The sequence below is a fragment of the Amphiprion ocellaris genome, chromosome 8 (assembly GCF_022539595.1).
Source record: "Amphiprion ocellaris isolate individual 3 ecotype Okinawa chromosome 8, ASM2253959v1, whole genome shotgun sequence".
Classification (NCBI taxonomy): domain Eukaryota; kingdom Metazoa; phylum Chordata; class Actinopteri; family Pomacentridae; genus Amphiprion; species Amphiprion ocellaris.
In genome coordinates, this window is record NC_072773.1 from 11,531,055 (window position 1) to 11,557,604 (window position 26,550).

A 26,550-nucleotide genomic window follows, 5' to 3' on the forward strand; every position below is an offset into this window, starting at 1 on the left:
TAAATCTGCACTCATCAGACCACATGACCTTTCATTGCTCCAGCGTCCAATCTTTATGCTACCTAACAAACTGAAGCCCTTTTTTCTGATTAGTCTCACTGCTCAGTGATTTTCTTAGAGCTACACAGCTGTTTAATCCCAATCCCTTGAGTTCCCTTCACATTGTGCGTGTGGAAGTACTCTTACTTTCAATAATAAACACAACCATTGATTTCCTACAATCATCGAAGAGTTTGTTCAGACCACATTTTTCGAAGATGAAGGTTCACCACTATCCTTCAGGTTTTAATAATGCATTGGATTGTTCTAAACCTCATTTTAGTAGTTTCAGACATCTCCTTAGTTGTTTTCTTTGCTTGATACAGGGCAATAATTTGACCCTTCTGAAACAGATTAACATCCTTTCCATGACCACACAAGAGGTCTTCCAACATGGTTGTTTAAAAAAATGAGAAGCTACTCACTGCATCAGCTAGGGTTAAATAAGTTGCTGCCTACTGAAACATATTCATCACTGCAGTAATTATTCAATGGAAGGCTCTAACCTATGTGCTTAGTCAAATCCAAGTGGCAACCTTTTTTTTTGGACATCCAGTGTATATTGTAATGTAGAAAATGTCAGATATTGGTTCTTTGGGAGCAGATTTGTTGTTTGTCACTGCATATGATTCTATAATTATTAATTTGAATTTGTGTCTTCTAAGGTTGTTCAACTTTGCACCACTACTTTGAAACCAAACTACAGATTTTTTTTTTTAAACCAGTACTACTGAAATAGTTAAACTATGATGACTGGGAAATTTACCAGTTAAATTATATATTGGCATAAGTATGTAGACGTAAGTGCTTTTTTTTAAAGGGAAAGCAGCAGGGAAAGTTTTCCATATTGCAGTTCCCCTAACACATCAGTAGAGGTCATGAAGCAGTTTGTCTAGGAACCTAATTTAAAGTACTTATTCTAGATGTCTGCTGTCCTGTGGATGAATTGCAAGTAGCCCTTAAAATGAAATGTGGTATCACCTTTACAGTCAATTACTGGTTTTAACAACAGTGGAAAATGCTGGCAGCCATGTTCCCAAATGTAATTAATAGTAAATACAGTTTCTTTCGAACCACCCTGTTACGTCTTCATACGGTTCCCTTTCCCATTTGCAGCTGTTCATCACTAAGAAGTATTATTACTACAACAAGCAGTGACACTGGCAAGCAATTCTGAGACTTTCCTCTTTACCTGGTGATTTTAATTTTATCTCGAGATCTAGAAAATGTGTAAAATTGTTTCTGACTCTGTCTCCCCAGCTGTCTTTTCAGCGGTTGATCATGTAGTTTTCAGCTTAGAGCACCTTACAAATGCCACAGATGTTTAACTGATCAGTGGAAGCTGGTCAATTATATGTGTAATGTTTGAGTTAACTTAGTGGGAATTACAATGAAAAATGTTTGGTACCAGCTGTACTGAGTTTATGGTAAAAGGAGACAGACAAGACAGCATCCAACACAGCATAGAGCGCATGTTCATAGCCACTGGTATAGATGATAATCTTCTTGTAGTTGCTAGGGCAACAAGTTACCACTAGTTATTATTTTAGGAGCATAGTAATATCACCTTGGGTGTACTTGTGCTGTTACCATGGTTTCAACAAACCATTAATTCTTTTCCTCGTCTGCATTGTTTTCTCTGCACACAGGAGAAAGCTGGACAAAAGAGCGTTACAGCAAAGTGTTTTTTGACTCCTTACTTCAAGGTGTGCTGCAGGAATGGCTGATAGTTGACGGGAAGGGAGGAAAAGGCTCACTGACCTGCAGGAATGGAAACTGAAGAACAGGACAAAACAGCAGGGCTCTAATCACAATTAGTTTGACGTTAATATAGATTGCAAGATTTAAAAAAATGAACAAGCTCGAAGATGATCTGCCAGAATGAGCACAACTGAAGGAAAATGAAAAAAGAATTATGTTTCGAAGCATCATGAAAACAGGGTGCTGAGAGTGTAAACTAGAATTACTGCTTTCCAGTTGTACGCCTCCGCCAAACAGTGAGCTTGCAGTTTACATCCATTTCTGTTCTGACTTACATAACTTATGTAGTGAAGACTTTAAGAGAATTTACAGTTAGACAGCCAAAAGAGTGCCACCGAATCAGTATCAGTCCGATTTTTAAACATGGTCACAATCTCCCCTTCTGTTTCTGATCCATGGTGCTGAATAAAGGCCAGAAATGGGTTTTTGCTGAACATTATAATGTCAAGTGACCTTTGACCTTTTGCATAAAGAATGTTTTATCCTGTTAGAAATCATGGATGGATGAATATTTTTTAAATGTGTTATCAAGAATGCATTTTGCAAGGTCACGATGACCAAAATCAAATCAGTTAATTCTGGAGGTGTACATATAATGGATTCATGCTCAAAGGAAAGTGGAATACAGAATGACTCTGCAAGAAGGAGAAACACTGTTAGATTAACGAGATACAGTTGAAGACAAAATTATTAGACCCCCTATGAAATTTTGTTTTTTCAAAAAGTTCCGAAGTGCTCTTAAACAGATCGAGGAATTTTTAACAGTTTTTCCAAACATTCTAATTGTATTTTGGATGCTTACATTATTTTACTTTGCACACAGAAACAAAATGGCAAATTTTGTTGGCAAAAAACCTAAAATTTCATAGGGGTGCTAATAATTTTGTCTTCAACTGTAGATGATACAGTGGTGTCAGCCAGCAGCATTTTTAGGCGCACACAGTTTTAGTCTTGTGCCTGTGAGGAAGCTGAGTATGGGTGGAGCTCCTCTGCTGGTGCTGTAAATAATTTATGCTAATTTTGTAAGGATTTCAGTACCAATTAAATGAGTTCATTAAAACAACTTGGATGAATGAATACTATTAACATTAAAATGGAGATTCCATGTGTCATGTCCTACATAGGATTGTAATTGTAGTATATTCTTTCTCCTCTGCCCCTCACTGTCTGTTCAATTATTTATGATATAGAAATGTGCCATGTACATTTCCCCTGCGGAGATGCAGCAAAGCTCTGTATAAGCTACTGCCCACATGCTAGATCCATTACGGTATTCCACAGCTATTGCAGTGGAGCAGAGGAGCTTGACGGCTGTAGAGATAAAGAAGAGGAAGAGAGAAGACAAGGGAAGCGCAGACTGCTGGAAATCCTGACTTCAGCAGTAGCCTAATTTTCACCACAACAAAGGCACTGCATCATCTTTTCCCCTCTTTTGCTCTATTTCTTAAAAGCATATCTGTTGTCCTCCATGAATTACTTCAGTGATGAGCACAGATTGCTTCTGCAGCACAGTTTCATGTGAATGCTCCGATACTGTATGTGTCCAACCACAGGATCTTCATGATGCTGAGGAAGGGATCGGAGCTGCTCAGGGGAGACAGAGAGGTCCTCCTGGATCTGGACACCAGGACTGAAACACAAACCACAGACAGCTATGGGAGTCTGCAGAATGGGGGCTTCATCCCACCACGATATGTAAGCTGTAATTTACTTTTTGCCTCCAATGCTGCAGTGTGTTCTCTTTTTGGAACACATAAATATAGAAGATAACTGCGCTTTCACACAGCAGCCATTAATACCCTGCATCTCTGCCTCATCCCTTCACACCTCACTGACTCCTCAGAGATGAGGCAGTGCATCGAGGAGGCTTTTATTCTTAATCTAACATCCACAGGAGTACATTATGCTATGAGGTACAGGAAATGAATGGTATCTTGTGGAGAGACATGACTTTACTGTGCTGAAAGACTATTTTCAATTATCCTGTAAAAAGCTCAGCACTCATTTTCTGTCTCATCTTTCTGGAGTCATTACTGCAAAGTGGAGACTTTTATGAAGCTGTGTATTAGCACAAGTGTTTATAGATAAACCTCATCAAAAGACAGTTAAGTGTCCATTTACATGCAGAAAAGTGAGGAGAAATTAGTATTTTTTGCCTGCAGCTCTTGCTCGTTTTTAATTCAGAGATTTTGATAACTGTGCGGATGCTTTCAGTTTTTTGCAGCAAATGCTGATGAAGGCACGGGTGGCAATACTCACTGTTACACAAAAAGTAACCAACCAGTTGCTCAGCTGGGGAATTACTTCAGAGATGGAAGAACTAAAATTGGTAGGTAAAATCAGCAACTCGCACTGTATCAGCTATCACAAGCTCAGCTGTGGACGACAAAATCGGTCCTTCATTTAACCTTTTAGCCCCGTGTGATGCATGATTTTGGGTTTAGACTTTGTCCTGGTGTGGGAGGTTCGCTCGCGTAGGAAGCGACGAGGAAAGGGGAAGAACGAGGTGACCACTGAAGAGGGGGAGACGGTTCCTACTGAGGAAAACAGCAGGTCTGAGCGAAAGAAAGCACAGCTGGCACAGTGGAGGGAGAAGTTTGTTCAGAATCTGGAGAGTGTTGGATTGCTCATGGAAAAGGTACTGCAGATCAGACTCAAGCTCTAACACATAGCTGTGAATAAGGTTTCATTGTACTCATTGTTTTTATGAGTTTGGAATGGCCAACTTCTCATCTTTCTTGCCTTCAGGAAGAAACAGCAAATGAAAAGAAAACAATCCATTTCCTTAAAATTAGTGCCCCCTGGGATGTGTTGGTGTGTTATGCTGAGGAACTTTGCCTTAGAGCTCCGTTACAGGTTAGTACAGCTGGTTGTCCTGAACGTTGTTAATGTACAGCATGAAACCTTGTTTTTGGTGCTAATTATTTCTGGATTTTTCCATTTAGCATGTGACAGTGCTAATTAGTCTGTCTGTTGCTCAGTTCATCTTCCTCTTTAATCTAAATATTTCAACAGCTATTGAAATTTATTAAATTTTGTAAAGATATTTATAGTAACAACATCCTGTATACAAATTACTTGGGTGTTCCCTTGGTGTTATTCTGACACCACCATGAGGTTGTTATTTTGGATTTTTCAGTGAAATATTACAAGACTATTGGATGAAATTAGACACATGTATTAATGTGATTTTTTTTGATGATCCGTTGACTTTAATCTAGCTCCATGGTTAGTTCAGAATTTAAATTTTGTCCAATACTTTGACCAAATGACAGCCTCGGCTTTTAAATGTCTTTGAACCCAATTATTATATGTTTGCAGGCTAACACACAAAACTAGGATGGTGAACATTTTAAATATAATACCTGCTTACCATCAGCATGTAAGAACCGTCATTGTGGGAATGTCAGCATTTATCTCAGGTGTTCCTAAAGCAGAGCCACTAACATGGCTATGGATGCCACTAAGGACTATTTTTCAATTGATCTATCAATATTTTACAGATTAGTTGATTGATCTACACAATTGTTTTCTAATCCCAAAAATTCTGACAATTTCATTCAAGTTCATTTTACTTTTGAGTCTTACATTTTATGAGAGTATTTAGCAGCTACAAGGACAAATGATGATGGTCTGTCTTTTCTGACGGTGCATATTCCAGAAGAGGGCCTGTGTGTATTCTCATCAGATGCTTATGCATTGTGCTAGTGCTGCCATAGCATTCCATCAAAATATTTGCACAGTGTACAAACCACTTTCGTCCTTTTGTGATGTCTTGAAGAACTTCCATACTTTGTGTTTTTTTTTAGTTATATAGGAGAAAAACATTTGTTACAATGAACTAAAGCATTTTAGATCCATGCATTAGTTTAAAATAACAATGTCAGCATATTGTCAGTGTCAATATCATTTGTTGTGGAAGCTTTAAGTATTACTCTACGTTATTGTTACTAGTGGAACCTGCCTTTTTTAAAAGGGTTCAAATTCAGGCACAGAGACATACTGGCCTTAAAACAGAAGGCTAAAGTTGATGTGTTATATTAATAGTATATAAGCATACACCTCCGTTCAAAAGTTTGGGGTCACCCAGGCAGTTTAATATTTTCAATGAAAACTCTTTTATTCATGTGCTAACATAATTGCACAAGGGTTTTCTAATCATCAATTAGCCTTTCAACACCATTAGCTAACACAATGTAGCATTAGAACACAGGAGTGATGGTTGCTGGAAATGTTCCTCTGTACCCCTATGGAGATATTCCATTAAAAATCAGCTGTTTCCAGCTAGAATAGTCATTTATCACATTAACAATGTCTAGACCATATTTCTGATTAATTTAATGTTATCGTCATTGAAGAAAACAGATTTTCTTTTCAAAAATAAGGACATTTCTAAGTGACCCCAAACTTTTGAACGGTTGTGTATATTTTAAGTATTTAAGTATTTGTGAGTCAGGCAACACTGTTGCTTGTTGTTTTTATTAAAACAGGATAATGCAATGGAATTCTGGAACTTATGAAATGTACTTATTGTTACCACCAGTAACTGTGAGTGTCACCAAATTAAATGGAAGTTTCAGGATTATTACTTTATGATGATGTATAATCAAATGTTGGCTCCCAGGCACAACCACATCTGGACCTGAACACATCTTCTCGGGTACTGAGTAGACTATGCATACCTAACGCAATGATGGAGTCGGTGCCAAACCGGCCGCTGGACTATTACACATGTGCCTTTCGTAAGTCAAAGATGAACAGGTGAGCTAACTTTGGCAAACAGGAGGATCAGACCACTTGAATTTCAGCATATACATCAGTGTGTTTTGTTAAATTTATGACTTCCTTTAGATTCCTTGGCTGTGGAGACCAGGGAACATACTTCACTAATACACAGAGACACCGTGTTGTAAGTACCACAAGTCTAACAATATAATACTGTACTTGATGTATTCAGTATTTAGGTGACCTTATGGAGTGAGTGCTTTATTTCAGGTGTATGAGATTCTCGCCAGGACAGTGTACGGCAAAAGGAAGAGGGCTGAGGTTGGTGTTGACAGGCTGGTGAATGAGGGGGCCTACACAGCAGCTTTCCCCCTGCATGAGGTGAGATATTATTATCTGTAGCCTGAACTTTGCTGTTTCCCCTCTGTAATCAGCAGCATGTTTGTTTTCCCACAGGGTCCTTTCCAGCTTCCAAAATATGGGATTCACCCTGATGAGCTGAACCAGAGGCAGGTTCTGTACCACTACTGGGCCCGCTGGTGCAAATGGTACAAGTATCAGCCACTAGACCACATCAGGGAGTACTTTGGAGAGAAAGTTGCACTCTACTTTGCCTGGCTGGGTAAATAACATTTTTTATCTAGATATACTAGGTATTCAACACCTTTTGACTTTACTGTGTGGATATAATTTGATTCCCATTGACACTGTACAGCAGAGAATTCCAATCTCTGCCAGTTTCCAGACTTTTTAATCGCTTTATACAATTCTAGTTTCAAGTACTAATCACAAAGTAAAGCCGTTTCAAAGTTATTTAGCCATAAACCAAATATTGGTTGAATAGAATTGTTTCTTGTTTGAGCAAAAGCTTGCAATTCAAAATTCACACATTAGCTTTTTTGTGAGCTTTCAGAGCCATCTCAGTGGCAAATGGAGGTAGCTCTGTTGTCATTATGTGGCCCAGACATGGACCTTTGGTTACTATGTATTTTAACCCCTTAAAAACACATTGAGGTAATATTAAATGCTCAAAGTGAATAAAATCGGGGTGAAGCACACTGAATAATTCACAGTTTTTCATTGCCTTTTACTGTGGACGAAGAGATGAGGCAAACAGATGTGTTGCACCTGACCAGGCCTACAACTGCCATTAAGTCACTGGTTAAACAGAGTTTCAAATCTACTGGATAATAAATCCAAGGACAGAAGTTGCCACAGTCAGTGTCCAAGTGCCACAGCAGCAACACCATGTCAGTAACACAGGAACACAGAACTCTCTTAAAGTTACAGAGACAAAAGCATGAAAATTAACAGAACTAACATCAGTCAAAGATGGCAGCCCAGAAGAAACATGACAAACCAAGCAATTCATTCTCTCAGAGGGTGAACATCATGTCACAAACAAACCTTTCCTTAAGTGTCTTGGACAAAGGAACAAAAGTACAACTTTAAATACACTGCTGTTCAAAAGTTTGGGGTCACTTAGAAAGGTGCTTATTTTTGAAAGAAAATATTTTTTTTCAATGAAGATTACATTAAATCAATCAGAAATACAATCTAGACATTGTTAATGTGGTAAATGACTATTCTAGCTGGAAACGGCTGATTTTTAATGGAATATCTCCATAGAGGTACAGAGGAACATTTCCAGCAACCATCACTCCTGTGTTCTAATGCTACATTGTGTTAGCTAATGGTGTTGAAAGGCTAATTGATGATTAGAAAACCCTTGTGCAATTATGTTAGCACATGAATAAAAGTGGGAGTTTCCATGGAAAACATGAAATTGTGACCCCACACTTTTGAACTTAAGTGTATATGTGAAATTTCACAGCTTAGAGGAAACATGATAACTTAGATTTTTCATCAATGCCAACAGGCTCCACTGTTTTTAAAGTACGGATCCAATGTGCTTCTGTGCAGAGCAGTAGGTTTATGATGTCACCACCTCTGGGAGAAGGGAGGGTTTTTGTGCTCCAGAGCTTCAGGAATGCTGCACACAATGTCAGGGTGTAGCAGGAGCCATGTTTTGTGTTGCAGTCTTGTGTTCAAATACACACATATTTAGAGCTCTTGTTGTTTGTTCAACAAACACCAGACCACCAAGACATTTCAACACATATGAAGCATGTGTGCTACTGCAGTGGATGAAGGATTTTGTGGATTTATTTATTTATTTTTTTTGCTGGTACATGAATGTGTGTAGTACTTTGTCAGATGTTTCAGAGCTTTGTGCATAGTAACTGCAGTGAAAAAAAGTCCTGTAGGCTGATTTTACAGCCAGGAAATGGTGTTAGGTGGTTTTCTGGTGTTAGAGTAAACCAGCCTGTTGTTGGGGATATTCTGATATTTCAGGATAACGTTTCTACCTGCTATAGGAGAATAGTCAGTGGAGAACGTGATCCCTGAGGAAATACTGATGGCTCTAGTTTTCCTAACTAGCAGGTGTTTCCTCTGACAGATGATATAGGTTAACCCCGAAGCTGGGACTATTCTTTTATGTCAAAAACTTTAGGCTTAAAATTTGGAACAGTGCAGCTTCTGCAGCTCCACAAATTCTTCATACAAGGAACATACTGCAACTCCTTGCCTGGTAGATGCATCTGCAAAAATCCAAATGGTGCACGGTGCATATTAAACTTCATCAGCAGAAAATGCAAGACAGGCTTAAGACAACAGGAACATTATACTCAGGATGAGCTATACAGCATTCATCCATTAAACATCAGTGCTGCTGTGTAACTCCACATCCCTCCACATCAGCACAGAGCTGCAGTCTAACGGAGCTTTATGTCTCTGCAGGTTTCTACACAGCCTGGCTGCTGCCAGCTGCAGTAGTTGGAACCCTGATCTTTGTGTCTGGAGTCATGTCCATGGGTAACAACACACCAGCGTGAGTCTCCACACAATACACAAAACACACACTTAAATGCACAACACAAAATGGCTGACAGGGAGAAACCTAGCTTTACACAAACCAGCACACATCTGAGACACAGCTGTTCATATGTGACTGTTCTATTTAGCTGAGGTAATATAACATATTGGTCAAATCTTGACTAAATACATTTTACCCATAAAGGTGAGTTTAAAGGACTCGGGCACAGGGATTAAAGCCCTAGTCTGGAAAAGAAGCTTTACAGCAGGTCATTCCTTATACTTCATTTCCTATCATCTCACTCTTATTGGCATAAAATATTCAAAAATAAATGGCATAAAAATCTCACATTTCTAGTCACCAAAACAAACATGAAAATCATCATCTTACATTATCATGTAAGATAAAGCAACGTTAGTAATGTTCTATAAATGAACAAAGTAACATCCTGTAGGACTTTATATTGTACTCCGTCAACACTATGTCTAGACATTAACTCATAAGTGAATTTTGTTGTCACTTGAGAAAATGTTTGAGCTGTCTCTCTGTTTCTCCCTGCAGTTATTGTAAAGATTTCTGAATTATTGTAAATCAGTATTGATATAGATGATTCTGCAGAACTGACCAAGAATCCACTTACTTTAGAATAAATCTAAACAGAACTATTTACTATTTACTTAACAGTCAACCTCTGCTTCCAGGGTCTTCTTTGATGCGTGTTGTCTTGTAGAGTGAGGTTGTAAAATAATACTCTAAATAAGGGTGTCAAACTCATTTTAGTTCAGCGGTCACATTCAGCCCAATTTCATCTCAAGTGGGTCGGACCAGTAAAATCAGAGTATAATAACCTATAAATGACAACAATTCCAGATTTTTCCGTTGTTTTAGTGCAAAAAGATACCTTCTGAAAATGTTCACATTTAAGGAATTATCTTTTTACAAAACATTATGAACAACCTAAAATTTCTTAACAAAACTACATTCAATTTCAAAAACATTATGCCTTTACAACTTATCTACAAAGGCACAAAATATTTAGTCACAGGTATCTAGAACTGAACTGTATAGTATTTATTTTACTTTATGATCAAAATGACAAAAGTCAGTGGAAAAAGAGACAAAAAACAAGACAAAATATTGCAAAAATGACACACAAAGTGACAAAAAAATGGACAAACAACACAAGACAAAAAAAGACGTAAAACAACAAAAACAAGACAAAAAACAATGAATAAAGCGAAACACAAAATGACAAAAATAAGACAAAAAACACAAGTGAGACAAAAAGGAAACTCAAAATGACAAAAACGAGAAACAAAACGACAAAAAAATGAGACAAATGACAAAAGTCAGACAAAAAGCAAGACAAACAACAACAAAAACAAGACAAAATATTACAAAAACGAGGCACAAAATGACAAGAGAACAATGATTATATATAGTATTTTACTTTATGATCAAATCAACTTGTCATGGTCTAGAAATTATTTTAAATTTACACTTATACAAATTTACAATTTGCAGTTAACGTCCTTTCTGTAATTTTTACATTTTACAAAGTCATCCCATGGGCCAAATTGGACCCTCGGACGGGCTGCTTTTGGCCTGCAGGCCTTATATTTGACACCCCTGCTCTAAATCAAAACAAAATATGTTTGTTTTTATCTGAAGAGATACTTCTTATTGCCAGCAGTTTTTATGTTTGAGTATTTTAATACAGAACTTTTTCTCAAATGACATGAATAACTCTGTTTGGAAACAACTGATCATCGAAGAATTATTAGAGTGATTTTTGATTCGCTTAGAAAATTTAAACAAATAAATGCTGATAAAGACCACAAACCAGTTGCTCAGGTTGTGTTTTATTTATGTAAGAGTAGCGGAGGCCATGAGTGCAGTGAGCTGCTGCGTTGACGCTGATCTGTGTTAACACTGATAGGTGTGTTGCTCTGCTTGTCCTTAAAAATACAGAACTGAAGAGAAACTCAAACTGCCTCACTGATATTCATTAAGCATGACTTATCACTTCCCACAGCAGAGATATATGTGTTTCTTCAAGCAAGACCATTTTAAATATAGACAACATTAATTATAGTCAGTTTCACATATTTTAACCTCAATCTGCTGTTTTCCTCTTTAAATTTCAGGGTTTGCCGCCTCATTTCCAGACAATCCCAAGTATAAGCACATTTCCCTCCATGCTGAAAAATCATTCTTAAACCTTTTCTTCATATCTACACAAATGTACTTGTGTTTAGTTTTAAATGTGTCTGGCTTATTTGAGATTAAACAACTTGTTTTAAACAATCTGGGCAAGTGAAATTTTCTTGTTCTGCTGTCAGACACTTTTGCTTATTTTAAGTGACGTTTCTCCCATTGCACTGCATTTTTTCTTGTTTTTGAGAGTTATGTTTTTGCAGTGCAGACTTAGCATCGTGTCTGTTCAGAGACACATATCAAAACCTGCACTTACAGAGCATCTCTGGCTTCAGAGCAACAGTTTAGCTCTATACTTAATGCACGGACATCAGATTAATATTGATCCGATCATCTTACTCTCAGAAAGAAGGAAAGAAAACAAGCATATTACAACTTTTCCTTTAAGGCATACCATGATTGCCTGGAAATGAAACATCGCTTACACACTCTTGCAAATTACATCCAGCAATCACAACTTCAGATGCAAATATATCAAAGCACAGTCTGCTCTGCATAAAAACAAGCTTCATAATCATACAATCCACACATGGCATGTCTGTTCCAAGTTCATTATACATTATTTATCAACACAGTGTGCTGTACTCTACCAATATAGCATTGTGGATTCACTTCCTTTTCAGATTAGGCATCCCTGTCTATACCCTAAAACTGCCTTTTTTATTTGTTCACTAATCTACTTCTGTGGCATCCTATTGATTTTATTGACATAAATATGACATAAAGAGGCAATATTAGAGGCAATATTAGACAGTTTAATAGCTTAGGAAAGGAAACAACCAAATGTATCAGATTCAAGGTCATTAGTTCACACAGTAGATGAAAGCCATTGATTAGTAGAGAGTGGGTGGAAAACAGTGTGGCAACAAGAAACTGCAGCTGTCTCATATGATAACGGACTATTAGTGCACAATAATCTCCTCATTACAAAAATTAGAAAAACAAGTGTCTCTCAGTAAGCCTGGGTGCGATTTCTATACTAGGCCCGATGTGTAGTCAGGGTTTCAGTAATTTTGTTGATAATTCCAAAATTGGAAAGTGTAGTATTCTTGGACACAAGCTGGCCTGGGAGATTTAAACAACTTTGATCTGCTCCTTTTTTTCTTTCTGTCTTCGAATTAGTATATCTTAGGTTAAAATCCATTTCAGTTTAAGCACCCAATCCCTTTGCTCTAACATTAATTACTATAATTGCACTGTGTGTGATTTTAGAGCCAAATATCTGTTTAACTCAAGACCTGAAAAGCAGTCTTATTTTAAAACTTGAAAGAATGTTTTCTCAGTTGTAAATAAAACTGTGTCTCTCTGTCTGCCAACAGAAAGGAAATCTGTAGCAGTGGAGTTAGTTATCGCATGTGTCCACTCTGTAAAACATGTCAGGCCTGGAACATGTCTGAAATCTGCACCATGGCTAAGGTGAAGGACTTTCACTGGTAAACAATTCTGTTTACAACCACAATGCTAATAGACCTAGAGCTAATGTTTGAATGTATCTTTCTCTGTTGCAGTTGGGCTATTTATTTGACCACCCAGGTACAGTTTTCTTCAGTGTGTTCATGTCCTTCTGGGCTGTAACCTTTCTGGAGTACTGGAAGCGGAAGATGGCCACACTGGCCCACCACTGGGACTGCATGGACTTCCATGAAGAAGAGGTCTCATAATTATTTCTTTCTTGTTAGCTTTCAGTAGGAGCATGACCATACTGGTCTCATATAATCAATGGTTGTTAGGAATGTTGGAATATCCTTATTAAGGGGCTAGAAAAACCAAATAGTTGAATTTCCGACATGATGAATGGAGAACCCAGGTCTTCAACTGCATAAGAATGCTTTTTTTTCATCATTTACCTTTGGTTACACAGAGTTGTTCGTAATGTTGCCTTCTATGCAGAGTAAACAAAAATAAACAACACATCAAGGACATAAATTAACCCATTAGTTCACATATCTGGAGTCATCATGCCTGAAGTCTGCAGTTGGACTCATCAACCCAGTAAAAAGTATGTCAATTTATGTTGAGCGCTGTGTGCTGACTATGTTCTATCAGGAGCGTCCTCGGCCAGAATTTGCAGCCATGGCCCCAACTATGGAGCAAAATCCAGTGACTGGGGTCAAGGAGCCCTACTTTCCAGAAAAGACCAGGCTGTCTCGCATGTTCACTGGCTCCATGGTCATCATAATGATGGTGAGTCACTTAAGAAATATTTTGAAGACAGATGCTGTTTTTGAGTTTCAGATGTATGAATTTAGCTTTGCTGTTAATAAATAATGACAGCAGCTTTTATTTCTGCCAGTCATACAGTGACTAGTCAGTGTTACTGACCACTAATCTGCTGAATACACTGCAATACAACTTGGTATTGTGATTAGTCTGATTTATGGTCATGTATCCTGATCTGATTTTAATAATAATTTTATTTAAATGCAAAATCCTGATCAGTTCCCTTATCCTTGATGTTCTTTTCCTATTCTTACAGTGGATCTCATTATACTTGGTTTCACTGAACAGTCTCAGTGTCTCTTGAGCTTCTGTTTTTGTGATAAAGAAAAAATGAGGTGGGGTTTACACCTTTGTGCTATTCAACTAAACCCTGCAATGATAACTGAACGTGTTTCAGGGCAGATGCCTACAGAGCTAGATATGGACTGATAATCTCAGACATACACTGTATGCTGTATTTAGGATTAACTTCTTCATAGACAGGAATCTGAGGTTTTCACACACCCCTCTTCTGACAATAGTGACAGTGGAGGATAAATTTTAAAAAGTGCAACTGTAGCGCCTCTTTGGTACAGTTGGTACCTTGTATCTATACATAGCACAATCCCTTTCAATTTCATAACAATTAAAACATCAGTTGTGTATTTTATCGTAAAATGACCTTGGAAATGTAGGTGTATGATGCTAATAAGGAATTTCCATCCAAAAACTTAGCTTGGTTGCAAGTTCAGTTGCAGAAACAGAAGATGGCAGAATTTATCATTGGACTGTATCTGGGAAAAGGTAACTAAGTTATTCTGACTGATTTCCATGCGAATTATAGCTGATCAGAACTCTGGTAGGAAGATCTCATTATTGCAAGGCAACGTCCAGGATGGTGAAAGACTGAAACTGAATCAGTAAAGGATATGCAACTGTACTGCTTACTCTTGCAAATGCAGTTGATGCTATTTTGAGGTGTCAGGAAAGGCAGTCAGAGGGTGGAGCAGTCAGAAAGTTATAGGAATGATGTAGATGATGATGATGGCTACACTTCATTTGCCTTTGAGTGTGTTAAACAATTTAAAGTAAGAGTAAAAAGAATGAGAAAGAAAGAAAGTAAAGAATGCTGTACAACTTTTAGGTGTTATTTTTACATTTTTGATAAAAAATAATCCTTAAATTCATTCTTTGTTTATCCACAATTTTCACATTTTTCCTCTCAGCTGTGTGTCGTGATGATCTTCCTGGTGACAGTGGTCATGTGCCGTGGTATCATCAGTGTGATGATGTTTCATACTGGGAGCCCTGTGCTGCGTACAGAGGTATAAATATGTGGATACAATTTGTTATATTTTGAATATTTTGTAATTTGCTTAAAAAATGCATCACCTCTCAAAAAATGTATGTTCTTATGAAGAATCAAAAAAAAGTTATTTTGAAAGACTGTCCTGAAAATACTGCTCCCAAAACAGAAACTCCATGGAACTAAGTGAATACATTTGCAAACACTGACACACTACTTAGAAAATGTGTGATCACTGAAACTAAACTGAGTATGCCTTCTAATTACCCTAATTGCATGAACAACAGAACATTCTCAGCTTTGGACCAATGGTCTGTGTCTATTGTCATGTCTAATCATGGCTCTGTCTCGATAACAATTGCCAGAGGATCTGAAATATCTGATCATGAGGGTTCACAAAGATACAATGGATACAGAAAGGTTGGTGACCAATTTAATATCAGAGGAAGCACAGTTGCAACAGTAATCAGTAGGTATAGCACAGGGATTATGAATGGAATTTAGAGTTTCTGTGTAAGCTCAAACAATATGAAAGACAGTGCATAACATCAACCTCTATGGTCACTGTCTAAGAAAAATATTGTTTGGCACCTAATCAGGACAACCACAATGAATCAGTAGTCCTGGCAGTGAAGTATGGGGATGGGAGTGTGATGATATGGAGCTGCACTAATGCAAAAAACAAAAATTTAAAATTGGGAGATGATATTCATAGATGGCACAATGAATTCCTCTGGTTACACCAAAATACTGGCTGACAAGATGATCCTCAATCTGCAGAAGCTTAGCAGCAGAGGAATATTCCAGCATGATAATAACCTAAAGCAAATAGTGAAAATTACAAAAGAGATTCTTAAGAAGAGAAAAGGGAAAACTGTGACTTGGACAAGTATGTTCCCTAACTTTAGTCCAATATATCACCTTTGGGGTGTTTTAAATAGAGGGGCAGAGCAACACAATCATTCCAGCAAAGACATCTGGCAAAAATAGTCTGAACAATGACAGAACATCTGTCCTTAAATCTGATATCCTCAATGTCAAGGAGGATTGAGTCTGTCATCAGAAAAAAAGGTGGAGACAAGGTATCAAAGAATTAAAGATTGGAATCTGAGTAATGCAAGGTGCACTGACATCTTCTGCTTTTGTTCCTATTGTGGGGGCTGTGTTTTTAATACGGCAAATCTAAACTGTTAGTATCATACCTTTGTGACTTCTTTCCCAGGCAGGCACCATAGCGAACATCTCCAGCAGTATTGTCAATCTGGGTCTGATCCTGCTGATGGGGCGTGTCTACACTGCTTTAGCTGAACAGCTCACTAAATGGGGTAAGAATCAATTCTGCCTTCTAACACCTCAAACCTCTATGATAAATATTAATGTCAGCTTGTCACATGATACCCTCTAAATAAAAGCTAAGACTTCTCAAAGAGCCGATGAAGGTCTTCAATTTGATACCAGCATCTGAGTTAAAATAAACTTTCCAAACAGTCTGCTTTTGCTAATTCTAAAATGTCTCAGCTAAAAGCACACCGAATGTCCTGCTGTTGGCTGTAAGAATGAACACAAGAGTTTTATCGCACTCCCAGCATCTGAGGAACTGAGGATTCAGGACTTACATTTGACAATTCCCCCACAATAATAAGAAAATCCTTAGTGTTGACGGCGCGCTGTTTGGCTAGTTTGGTTGACAACACCATTAGCTTTTGTCATATGTCCATGGATCAGAGCTCTGTGAAACCTTAGTGGTGAGGAATGTTCAGAGATGGTAGAAAATTCAAGAGCGATTTGAAAAAAAAGAAAAAACAGTTAACAAGGACTGTGTGGGTTTCTGTTTTTGTGTCACCGCCTATGCTTCAGTGAAGCTGGTGTTTACATCTGTTTGCTTCTTCAATGCACTCTGTGCTCACATATATTGTATTTTAATACAGCCAAATTTCCAACAAAGAAGTTCACATTCACATATTTTTCTGTTTCTACTGTCAGAAATTGAGCAAATTCAACATTGACTGATTCCAAAGCCAAATAAGGCTACATGTTAACCAGAAGTAACTTTAAAGCCATTTCCAGGCTGCTGCTCTACATCACTAAAATACTGATTTTATAATCACAATCACGTTGTCTGACAAACTCACCACACATGAGTTAAAGTCAACGACTGTGCCATGAATTCAACAATATTTACAAAACTAATGATTGCTCAGAAAGAAAAGCAGAGACAACAGAAAGTCCTGGCCTCACACACTCTTTCATATCTATGTACTATGAACTTAATATCTATGAACTATTTTGGTCCTTGTGGTCAATCACAGGTGACAGAGAACACAGGCTGGGACAGTACCTCAGTTGTATTTAAAGCTACATTGAAACAGCCTGTTTAAAACAGAGCCAAATCCAGGAGTTATGCAGTCATGATAAAATTAACAATCTTTTCATTATTTTTAGCTGAAAAAATCCCACATTCTGGGAACAAAATTAACTCTCATTAATTTTGCTAAAAAGAGGGACAATTTGGGACCTTTAATGTATTTTCTGCTGTCTGTGTTTTCACTGTTGCAGAGATGCACAGAACGCAAACCCAGTATGACAATGCTTTCATCTTCAAGGTGTTCATCTTCCAGTTTGTCAACTTCTACTCATCTCCCTTCTATGTTGCTTTCTTTAAAGGAAGGTGAGACGTTAACCAGTCACAGCACATCCTTAAAAACGATCGTGAAATGATGAACACATTGTGACAACATGTATTTGCCTGTGTTATTCTTCACTGTGTGGCTAGGTTTGTGGGCTACCCTTCAAACTATGGAACCTTGTTTGGGATGAGAAATGAAGATGTGAGTCCTTTGTCTCTGTAGATTCTCAGTCATCCAGGTCATGGCAGTCCTAAGTGATTCAGTAGAAGACAACTGGACCTCTCCAGTTGTCTTCTACTGAAGCACTTAGGAGTTGAGTTCCTTCTTGTACATTGGGTTAATAAATGTTACAGACATCATCTATAGTTTATTAATCCAAGCATGTAACAGTATTGCCCAACTCATCATACCTGCATGTCTTCATGTTACAGTGTGGTCCTGGGGGTTGCCTCATTGAACTGGCTGAACAGCTCTTCATCATAATGGTGGGAAAACAGCTCATCAACAACATTCAGGAGTTCATTATACCGTACGTTACCACACAGTCAACAGATACACAAGGATAGCCTTTTTTGCCAGGTTAATCTAATATCTGTTTTTATGTGTTATGTTGTTTGTGTTACCAATCTCTGACATAATTCGGGTTTTTGATGGTTCTCCCTGCTTTATTTCAGTGCTTCCTTTAATTAACAGACCAGGGTGTAAGACTTAGCATCTATGGACAGAAACGGGGTGTAAGAACACTGGCTCTACAATAGGGATTTTTGTGTTTTTCTCCATCGTTGCTTCTCTTACAGACTAGATGCTACTAAATCCTTCAGACTGCTACTTTAACAGCTTCTAGGCTTTGGACTTTTTAAAATCTGCATGGCTACCATGAATACCAATAGTACAATTTTCGAATTAAAGTTGTCACAAAGAAAATAAATTGCAAGGACAATGGTAGTAAGCAGAGGTGTCAAATAGAATCGAAGAGAACAGGTAGCTCTGCATCTTGACTGCAGCTGTTTGGCGCAGTAAATGTCAGTCCTTGTACCTCTGCAGCACTGGCACAGTGTGTGTGTGTGTGTGTGTGTGTGTGTGTGTGTGTGTGTGTGTGTGTGTGTGTGTGTAGAGAAGAAAAGAAATTCAAATACGCAAGGGGCCTTGTAACGCAGTGTTTCTGAGTTAGCTTAAGTTTGTGGGGATGTTCCTATAAGAGACCTATGTAGGTTAGTCACAAAACTGAAAACCTGATGACAGTGGAGGGGAGGTTCATTGACTATCTTTTTTATTTTAGTTTTCTTATCAAGTTGTTCAATAGAGCTCACACCCAGATTGCAGGCTAGGTAGCCACTGTTAGCTATTTTGTGTAGTGACACCACTTGTTGTGGAAATAAAGTAATGCATTTAAATATAAATCACTGCTGATTCACCCAATTAGTCAGTCCTAATGTGCAGCTGCTGTGAGATGGACTACATTTGTGTTACAGTGGAACAAGAATGAGCTACAATGTAATGTGCAAAAACACAATAGAAACATCTGCACCATGCTCTCAGAGGTTTGATCCTGAGCGATTTAGGACTCTGCCATCAGCTCCAAATAAATGTAGCCTTGATAAAAAAAATTTAAGCAAGTTGTCCATGGAAGATGATGTCTACGAATTGGAGTTCATATTCAGAGTGGAAATACATAAATAAAGAATAATAATAGTAAAGAATATAAGCATGTCCAGGGCTGCAAAGTGGCTTGGTGGTTAGCACTTTTGCCTTGCAGCTAGAGGATCCCTGGTTCGCATCTCGGGATCTTTCTGCATAAAATTTGTATGTTCTGCTTGTGCATGCCTGGGTTTTCTCTGGGTATTCCAGCTTCCTCCCATGGATGTATATGCATATCCAGTTAGAATCAGAAAAAAACATCATAATCGCCAGCAACTTCAGAGCACTTGTGTTGTGGATTAACTGACTCCCTGTGTTGAGTGTAAAGGTTCTAGATTGCCATCATTTTCATGGCTGTTCTCATGTTTATTTTACATTGGTAAATGTCTGTCACCGTTTCTCTGCCCTCATAGTAAAGTAAAGGCCTGGCGCCAGAAGAGAACTTTGGCCAAGGTTATTGGGAGTAAGGTATCCCATGAGCCTCGGCGCTGGGAGGAAGACTACCAGCTGGTGGAGTGTGAGGGCCTGTTTGAAGAATACCTGGAGATGGGTGAGTCTTCACAACATGATGTCACTACCTTGCAATCAATTAAAAGAACGACCCAGATGTCAGTGTTAAACAATTTGATGAACATACACTGCCTGTCCAAAAAAAAAGTCACCACATGGATTTAACTGAGCAAATAGGTAAGAGTCTTCCATTGAATAATTACTGCAGTGCTGAATATGTGTCAGCTGGCAACAACTTATTTAACCCTAACTGATGCGGTGAGGAGCTTCTCATTTCTGAAACAGCTATGTTGGAGGACATATCATGTGGTTGTGGAAATGATGTTAATCTGTTTCAGAAAGGTCAAATTACTGGCCTGCATCAAGCAAAGAAAACAACTAAGGAGATTGTTGAAACCACTAAAATCAGGTTAAGAACCGTCCCACACATCATCAAAACCTGAAGGACAGTGGTGAACCATCATCTTCGAGGAACAAATGTGGCTGAAACAAACTCTTCGATGATCGTAGGAAATCAACAGTAGAGCTCACAGCTGTGTTTAATAGTGAAAGTAAGAGCACAGTGCAAAGGGAACTCAAAGAATTGGGACTAAACAGCTGTGTAGCCTTAAGAAAATCACTGATCAGCGAAGCTAATCAGAAAAACAGGCTTCAGTTTGTTAGGTAGCATAAAGACTGGACTCTGGAGCACTGTAGGAAGGCCATGTGGTTTGATGAGTCCAGATTTACCCTATTCCAAAGTGATGGGGGCATCACAGTAAGAGGAGCGGTGGATGCACTCAGTGATGCACTGAGTGCATCCACTATGATGCACTCATCATGTCTAGTGCCTACAAACCTGTGGGGGTCAGAGTTATGATCTGGAGTTGGTCAGGTTCAGCGACGTTATGTTCCCAAAACATGAGGTCAGCTGAATATACTGAATGACCAGGTCTTTCCATCAATGGAATTTTTCTTTCCTGGTGGCATGGACATGTTCCAAGATGACGATGCCAGGATTTAAGGGGCTCACATTGTGAATGAGTGAATCAGGGAGCATGAGACGTCATTTTCACACATGGATTGGCCTCCACAGAGTCCAGACCTCAGCCCCACTGAGAATCTTTGGATGTTCTGGAGAAAACTTTGTGCAGCAGTCTGACTCTCCCATCATCAGCATAAGATCTTAGTAGAAAATGAATGCAACTCTGGACAGAAATAAATGCCGTGACATTGCAGAAGCTTATTGAAACGATGCCCCAAGTGTGCAACTTGTCTTTTTGGACGGGCAGTGTATGTAAAAATAAATTATCTACATTAAATTGTCTGCTGTGTTTTTTGCTTAAATTCAATATTCTGCAGTGCTCCAGTTTGGGTTCATTACCATCTTTGTGGCAGCATTCCCACTCGCTCCACTCTTTGCCCTCCTCAATAACTGGGTGGAGATCCGTCTGGATGCCCACAAGTTTGTGTGTGAATATCGCCGTCCGGTGGCTGAGCGAGCTCAAAATATTGGAGTCTGGTTCAACATACTGGAAGCCCTGTCTCACCTGTCTGTCATAGCTAATGTCAGTTGATCATGCCTGACAGCAATACGATTGACTGGATACTTTTCTATTCATTTTCTATAACATCATCTCTTGTCCTTCCTCAGGCTTTCCTAATAGCTTTCACATCAGATTTTTTACCTCGTCTGCTCTACCAGTACAAGTTTGATAATGATCTCAATGGATATGTCAACTTCACCTTGGCTTATGCTCCACTAAATTACACAGAGTACCCCATGTGCAGGTATGCTGTATTCTAACTGATGAATGCATGTAACAGTTATCAGATCCTGGGGCACATACTTTCTGATAAGATTTTTCTATTTAGTTTCTCAAATATGTTTAATGTGATGTCCCTTTCAGCAAAGTTTCAAAATGTCAATGTTTCATTAAGCTGAGTTCAGATATAGACTTGACCAACAGAGGGTAGTATTACTTATGCTTGAAATACTGTTCAGTTTGCTTCATGTGCTGTTACTGCTGCATACCACTTCCACCAATGCACAATATGTTCTGCCAAAACTATATATGGATGTTTTTACTTTTTTTTTTTTTTTAAAGATATAAAGCTTTCAGAGACAACAATGGAAGCTACACGCTGTTCTACTGGGAACTCCTTGCTGTCAGACTTGGTTTTATCATTGCGTTTGAGGTATGGATGGAGCGCCTTTATATATTTTTTTCATTTCAGATATTTTAATGTCCACATTTCATTTGTTTTTATCATTCACCAACACCTCTATTACCAGTTTTAACTGCTGATCATTTAGCCCAGCTTTACTTAGTCCAGTTCATTGTTTAGTATTTAAAGGTTATTTTCTAAGGTTGTATCCATTTTTCCATTTTTACAGTTGCTTAATTTCTCACCCTTTCACCTGCTTTTTCTGTCCAGTGTTTGTTTATGCTGTTTCACTGCATTTTCCCAGTCATGGAGGGATCATAGAGAAAATGTTATACATTAGCAGTACATGCTGTGTGAAAACTAAGAAATGCTGTTTTTTTCACATTTTCATGTTCAAAGTTCACTTTACTGGATGCTCAAAATCAAGTTCTCACTTCCAATTTTGTAACATTTTCCTAAACATGATGAGAACTTTCTTACTGTTGTCATATCCCCCACCCCTCCGCCTCATCGTCCAGCATGTTGTGTTCTTTGTACTGCGAGCCATTGACTGGATTGTACCTGATGTCCCTGAGTCCCTGGAGCTGAAGATCAAGAGGGAGCGTTTCCTGGCTAAGCAAGCTCTTGCTGAAAACCAGGAGGCCCTGTTGGTGAGTCGAGGCCGAGGGGCCAACCCTGAAACTCCAGGCACCTCCAGCCCAGGTCAGTAAGAACCCAGTGCAGCATACACACATTCAAAATGTCTGACACTTTAACTGAATGTTTAAGGGATCAGTGTGTAAGATTTAAGTCAATCTATTGCCAGATATGCATGCAGTGTTCACAATTATGTCTTGTAGTCTTTAATTTCAAGTAACTAGGGATTCTTGTGTTTTATTAGCTTAGAATGAGCCCTTCATATCTACATAAGGAGTGGATCTTCTTCCATGGAACCCACCATGTTTCTACAGTAGCCCAGAAAGGACAAAACCAAACACTGGCTGTAGAGAAGACCACAGTGAAGTGGCAACCACTGGAGGTTCTCCCAAACATTTAGAGAGGGAGGGTTATTCAGCTAGTTGAAATTTGCAACCTCACCACCAGAAGCCAGTGAATCCAACACACTGCTCCTTTAACACAAGGGCAAAATTTAACTGCAAGGGTTTCAAAATCTAGGAAAAATGTCAGAAAGTGATAGGGCTGCAAAACTCACAGAAGAGTTGATTTGAGAAGAATTTGTCCATTCATAAACACTATATCAACTTCCACATCAATATAGTGAAGAGAATATATATTATTGTACTTCCATGTTAGCGTCATGATACCTGCCCTAAGTGCCACGATCACATGACAGATGTTCTGCAGTATGTTGTTCCACTGGGTCCACTAGAGTGGTCCATGTCATAACACCAGAAGCGCTCATAGGTCATGTCATAGTAAACCTGCCGCTGACAAAGATTCCCATAAATTAATTGCACAAGGCTTTAAAAAGCTCACCCACTCTCCTCCACAGAGAGTCTGCAAACCACCTGCGGCTCGAATAGTTGCCATAGACTCACTACACTACACACACATGATCGTTAAAGGTAATTTGTGTGGGATCAGTTCCAAATATATTGGTGTCAGGTGATTTTGATTCCATCCATAGACCTGGTGAGCTGACGTCTGTTGGCATAATTTGCCATTTCCTCTGTCAACACTCCTGCTGATGTTTAACTTGATGGAAATAAGGTCACAGGAATAATATGACAAGTAAAGAACAGGAAGTAGTAGAACCATTTAGATACAGCTTCTGTTGAGATTCATATATTACGTACTGTACATTCACTCCTAATGGAGAACACAGCCCCATAGTGTGTATATTCATCCTCACCTGTGTGTGTGTGTCCCTGTGCTCTGACCCATGCTGTTGTCATGTCGCTCATGTCATGAGTGTAGCTGGATAAGGACAGGTAAGTAGAACACAAGTAAGTAAATGCTGTTCTCAAGAAGGATGCCATCATTTCAGTGAGCATAGAAGAATTAAAAGCATATGCTATTTATTCATTTAAACCCTCTCAACCCCAAAACCTTCCAGCAGGTTTAAGGCAAAGGTCCTCTTAAAATGTCACAAAAATCACAGATTTTTAACTTTCCAACAGTCCCTAAATCTCATCTTTAAGGTGACATTTCATCTGAAAACTTCAGCAAATCTGAGATCAAAATCATAGTATTTCATCAGTCACTTTATGCTACACGTCATACTTAAAAATTAGGCAAAAATAAGTAGTTTTGCACAAACCAGACTCTGTTGAAAACAAAAAAATTGGTGCTTCTCGCCGTAACCATGAAGGAATTAGTGACTTGGCTGAGACCAGCATTCACATAACCAGAATTCAGGGCCTTGTTAGCATAACTACAGGGTGTGATTACACAGAGCTGATACTGTAGGAGACAAGTAAGAAAGCAAGGTAAAGATGTAAGCAGTGCAAAATGTACATTATGTAAAGCCAACATGCTTTTCCACTATTGGTAAGACCTGTCGGCACTTGGAAATATGTTTTCTAGCACAGACAGAAATATAGTACCTGCTTTTATTTTCTGCCACAATTTGTACCTACAAAACTCAGTGGCCCCAAAGCTGCATACAGTGACAGAGATTATTTATTGTTTGAGATGTAATTAGGAGACCTAAATTTCTAGTGGCAAATGTTATGCCTGCTTCTAAATCACTGTTTAAGACACATTATTTTGTAGAACAAATACACAGTATCTTAGTATTGCAACGGGATAAAACTCAACTTGATCATATTGAGGTATCACCCAGCTAATCATCAATGACCAACGGATGTTTAACTTACCGGTATTAATACTACAGCTTTCAAACCTCATGATCTCACTGTGACAACAAGACCCTGGCATGCTGTGCCTGGCTGTTAATTATCAGGAAATATTAATACCTTGGAATTCAATGAAAACTACACTTTGCTGTCCCTTTACTTTAGATTGGAGGTTATATAAGGAATTGTTCAACATTGTGGGAGATATGCCTGTTTTCTCTCTTGCAAAGAATTAGATGAGACATTTGATAAAGCTGCACCCTGGGAGCTCTTACTTTACAAATTATGACCGCTGTGTTCAGCATAAATATGGACATGGGTCAGTTTTGTGTAGGTTCCCTTACCAAAATAGCTCTGACTCTTTAGGGTCTCTGGGGATGTCCTGTAGTGTCTGCCACTGGGATGTTGCCAGCAGATCCTTTGGGTCCTGTGGGCTCCTTGGTGAATCCTCCATGGATTGAAATTGTTACATCCTGCAGGTGCTTGATTGGATTTTGATCTGGGGAATTTGGAGGCCTGGTCATTGCCTTGGACTCTTTGTCATGTTCTTTAAGCTGTTCCTGAGCAGTTTTTTGCACTTTGAGGAGACACATTGTTCTGCTGCTGGGAGTGAGATGAAGAAACTGCATGAGTGTAAGAGGTGTTGACAGACGACATTTATATTTGCACCATGAATGTGTGGATATAACAAGATACCAGCTGACATGATGACTCCCAGTCTGTAGAAGCTTGGCAGAGCAGAATTATTTCAGCATTCTAATCATTTAAAGCACACTGCAAAAATCCCACAAGAGTTTCTAAAGAAGGGATAAGTACAAACTATGCTCTGGACAAGTATGTTGCCTGACTTAAAGCCAAAAGAACACCTTTGAGATATTTTAAAGTGAAATGCAGAGCAACACAACACCTCCAGGAAAGAGCAGCTGAATGAAAATATTGCCTCTGAAGAATGAAAGAATATCTCCCCAGAAGTGTGTGGACACTGCTGGTGCCTCCATTCTGAGGAAGAAAACAGAAGATTTGTACCTCAGTAATACAAGGTGTACTGACTTTTGTAGCATTGAAATACTACTGTTGGACCCGTATTTTTAATATAGTAAGTCTGTTAGTTTTTCATTTAAATAAAGGGCCATTGTCTTACTGATCTTCTCCTTACTCCAGCCTTCATGCTCAGCTCAGGCTCTGGACTTAAAACAGACATGAGACTGACATTCTTCTTCTAGTCTCATTCTCAAAAAGAAGACAAGCATATTTCTCAATATGTTTCTTAAAAAAATTCCAACTTCAATGATTAAAATCATGCTTTATTTGAAAACCACTTTGTGCCTCATGAATGTAGATCACAGTTTGCAGTGTTCAGTAGCATGTTGCTGCAAAGACTGTCTGTGTCAGCTGTTTTGTTTTCTTCATACCTCGTGCAGTAGTCAGTCTGACAGAACTAACTCTCTCTCCTGTCTCTCTACTCCTTTCCCATTCCTTCCATGTCCAAACCCCACTGTGCTGCCTCCCCTGAAGCAAGCGACACATCCTTTGGAAACATGAGTTAGGAGTTCATCAAGGAAAAGGAGTGGTGGGAGGGAATTCTGGAGGAATAAAAGAAGCTCTTTTGCATCTGGGATCGCATGAGTGAATTTTTTTCCTAAGTGGAATTTTGTTTCTGAATTGGGATTATGTTTTGTTTTATTAATGTAAATGCTGCTGCTC

General features: G+C 38.6%; 1 protein-coding gene across 3 annotated transcripts; it reads left to right on the top strand.

The window, feature by feature from the left end:
- The first annotated feature begins 3,080 nt into the window (after window positions 1-3,080).
- On the top strand, window positions 3,081-26,457 carry ano11 (anoctamin 11). Of its 3 annotated transcripts, XM_035945599.2 has the most exons (25): window positions 3,081-3,207; window positions 3,354-3,495; window positions 4,015-4,129; window positions 4,245-4,438; window positions 4,549-4,656; window positions 6,425-6,561; window positions 6,652-6,709; window positions 6,796-6,906; window positions 6,982-7,147; window positions 9,328-9,418; window positions 12,940-13,036; window positions 13,129-13,272; window positions 13,667-13,804; window positions 15,046-15,144; window positions 16,348-16,450; window positions 17,682-17,793; window positions 17,899-17,953; window positions 18,184-18,281; window positions 19,804-19,940; window positions 21,242-21,447; window positions 21,534-21,670; window positions 21,988-22,078; window positions 22,567-22,750; window positions 23,966-23,979; window positions 26,362-26,457. In XM_035945599.2, the coding sequence occupies exons 2-24, from the start codon at window positions 3,361-3,363 to the stop codon at window positions 23,971-23,973; spliced, it is 2,724 nt and encodes a 907-aa protein (XP_035801492.2). In that variant the 5' UTR covers window positions 3,081-3,207; window positions 3,354-3,360; the 3' UTR covers window positions 23,974-23,979; window positions 26,362-26,457. The 3 variants fall into 3 exon arrangements, with proteins under 3 accessions (XP_035801492.2, XP_023120302.2, XP_035801494.2); XM_023264534.3 differs by lacking the exon at window positions 23,966-23,979; XM_035945601.2 differs by lacking the exon at window positions 23,966-23,979 and having other exon boundaries at window positions 22,567-22,698.
- Window positions 26,458-26,550: the final 93 nt, after the last annotated feature.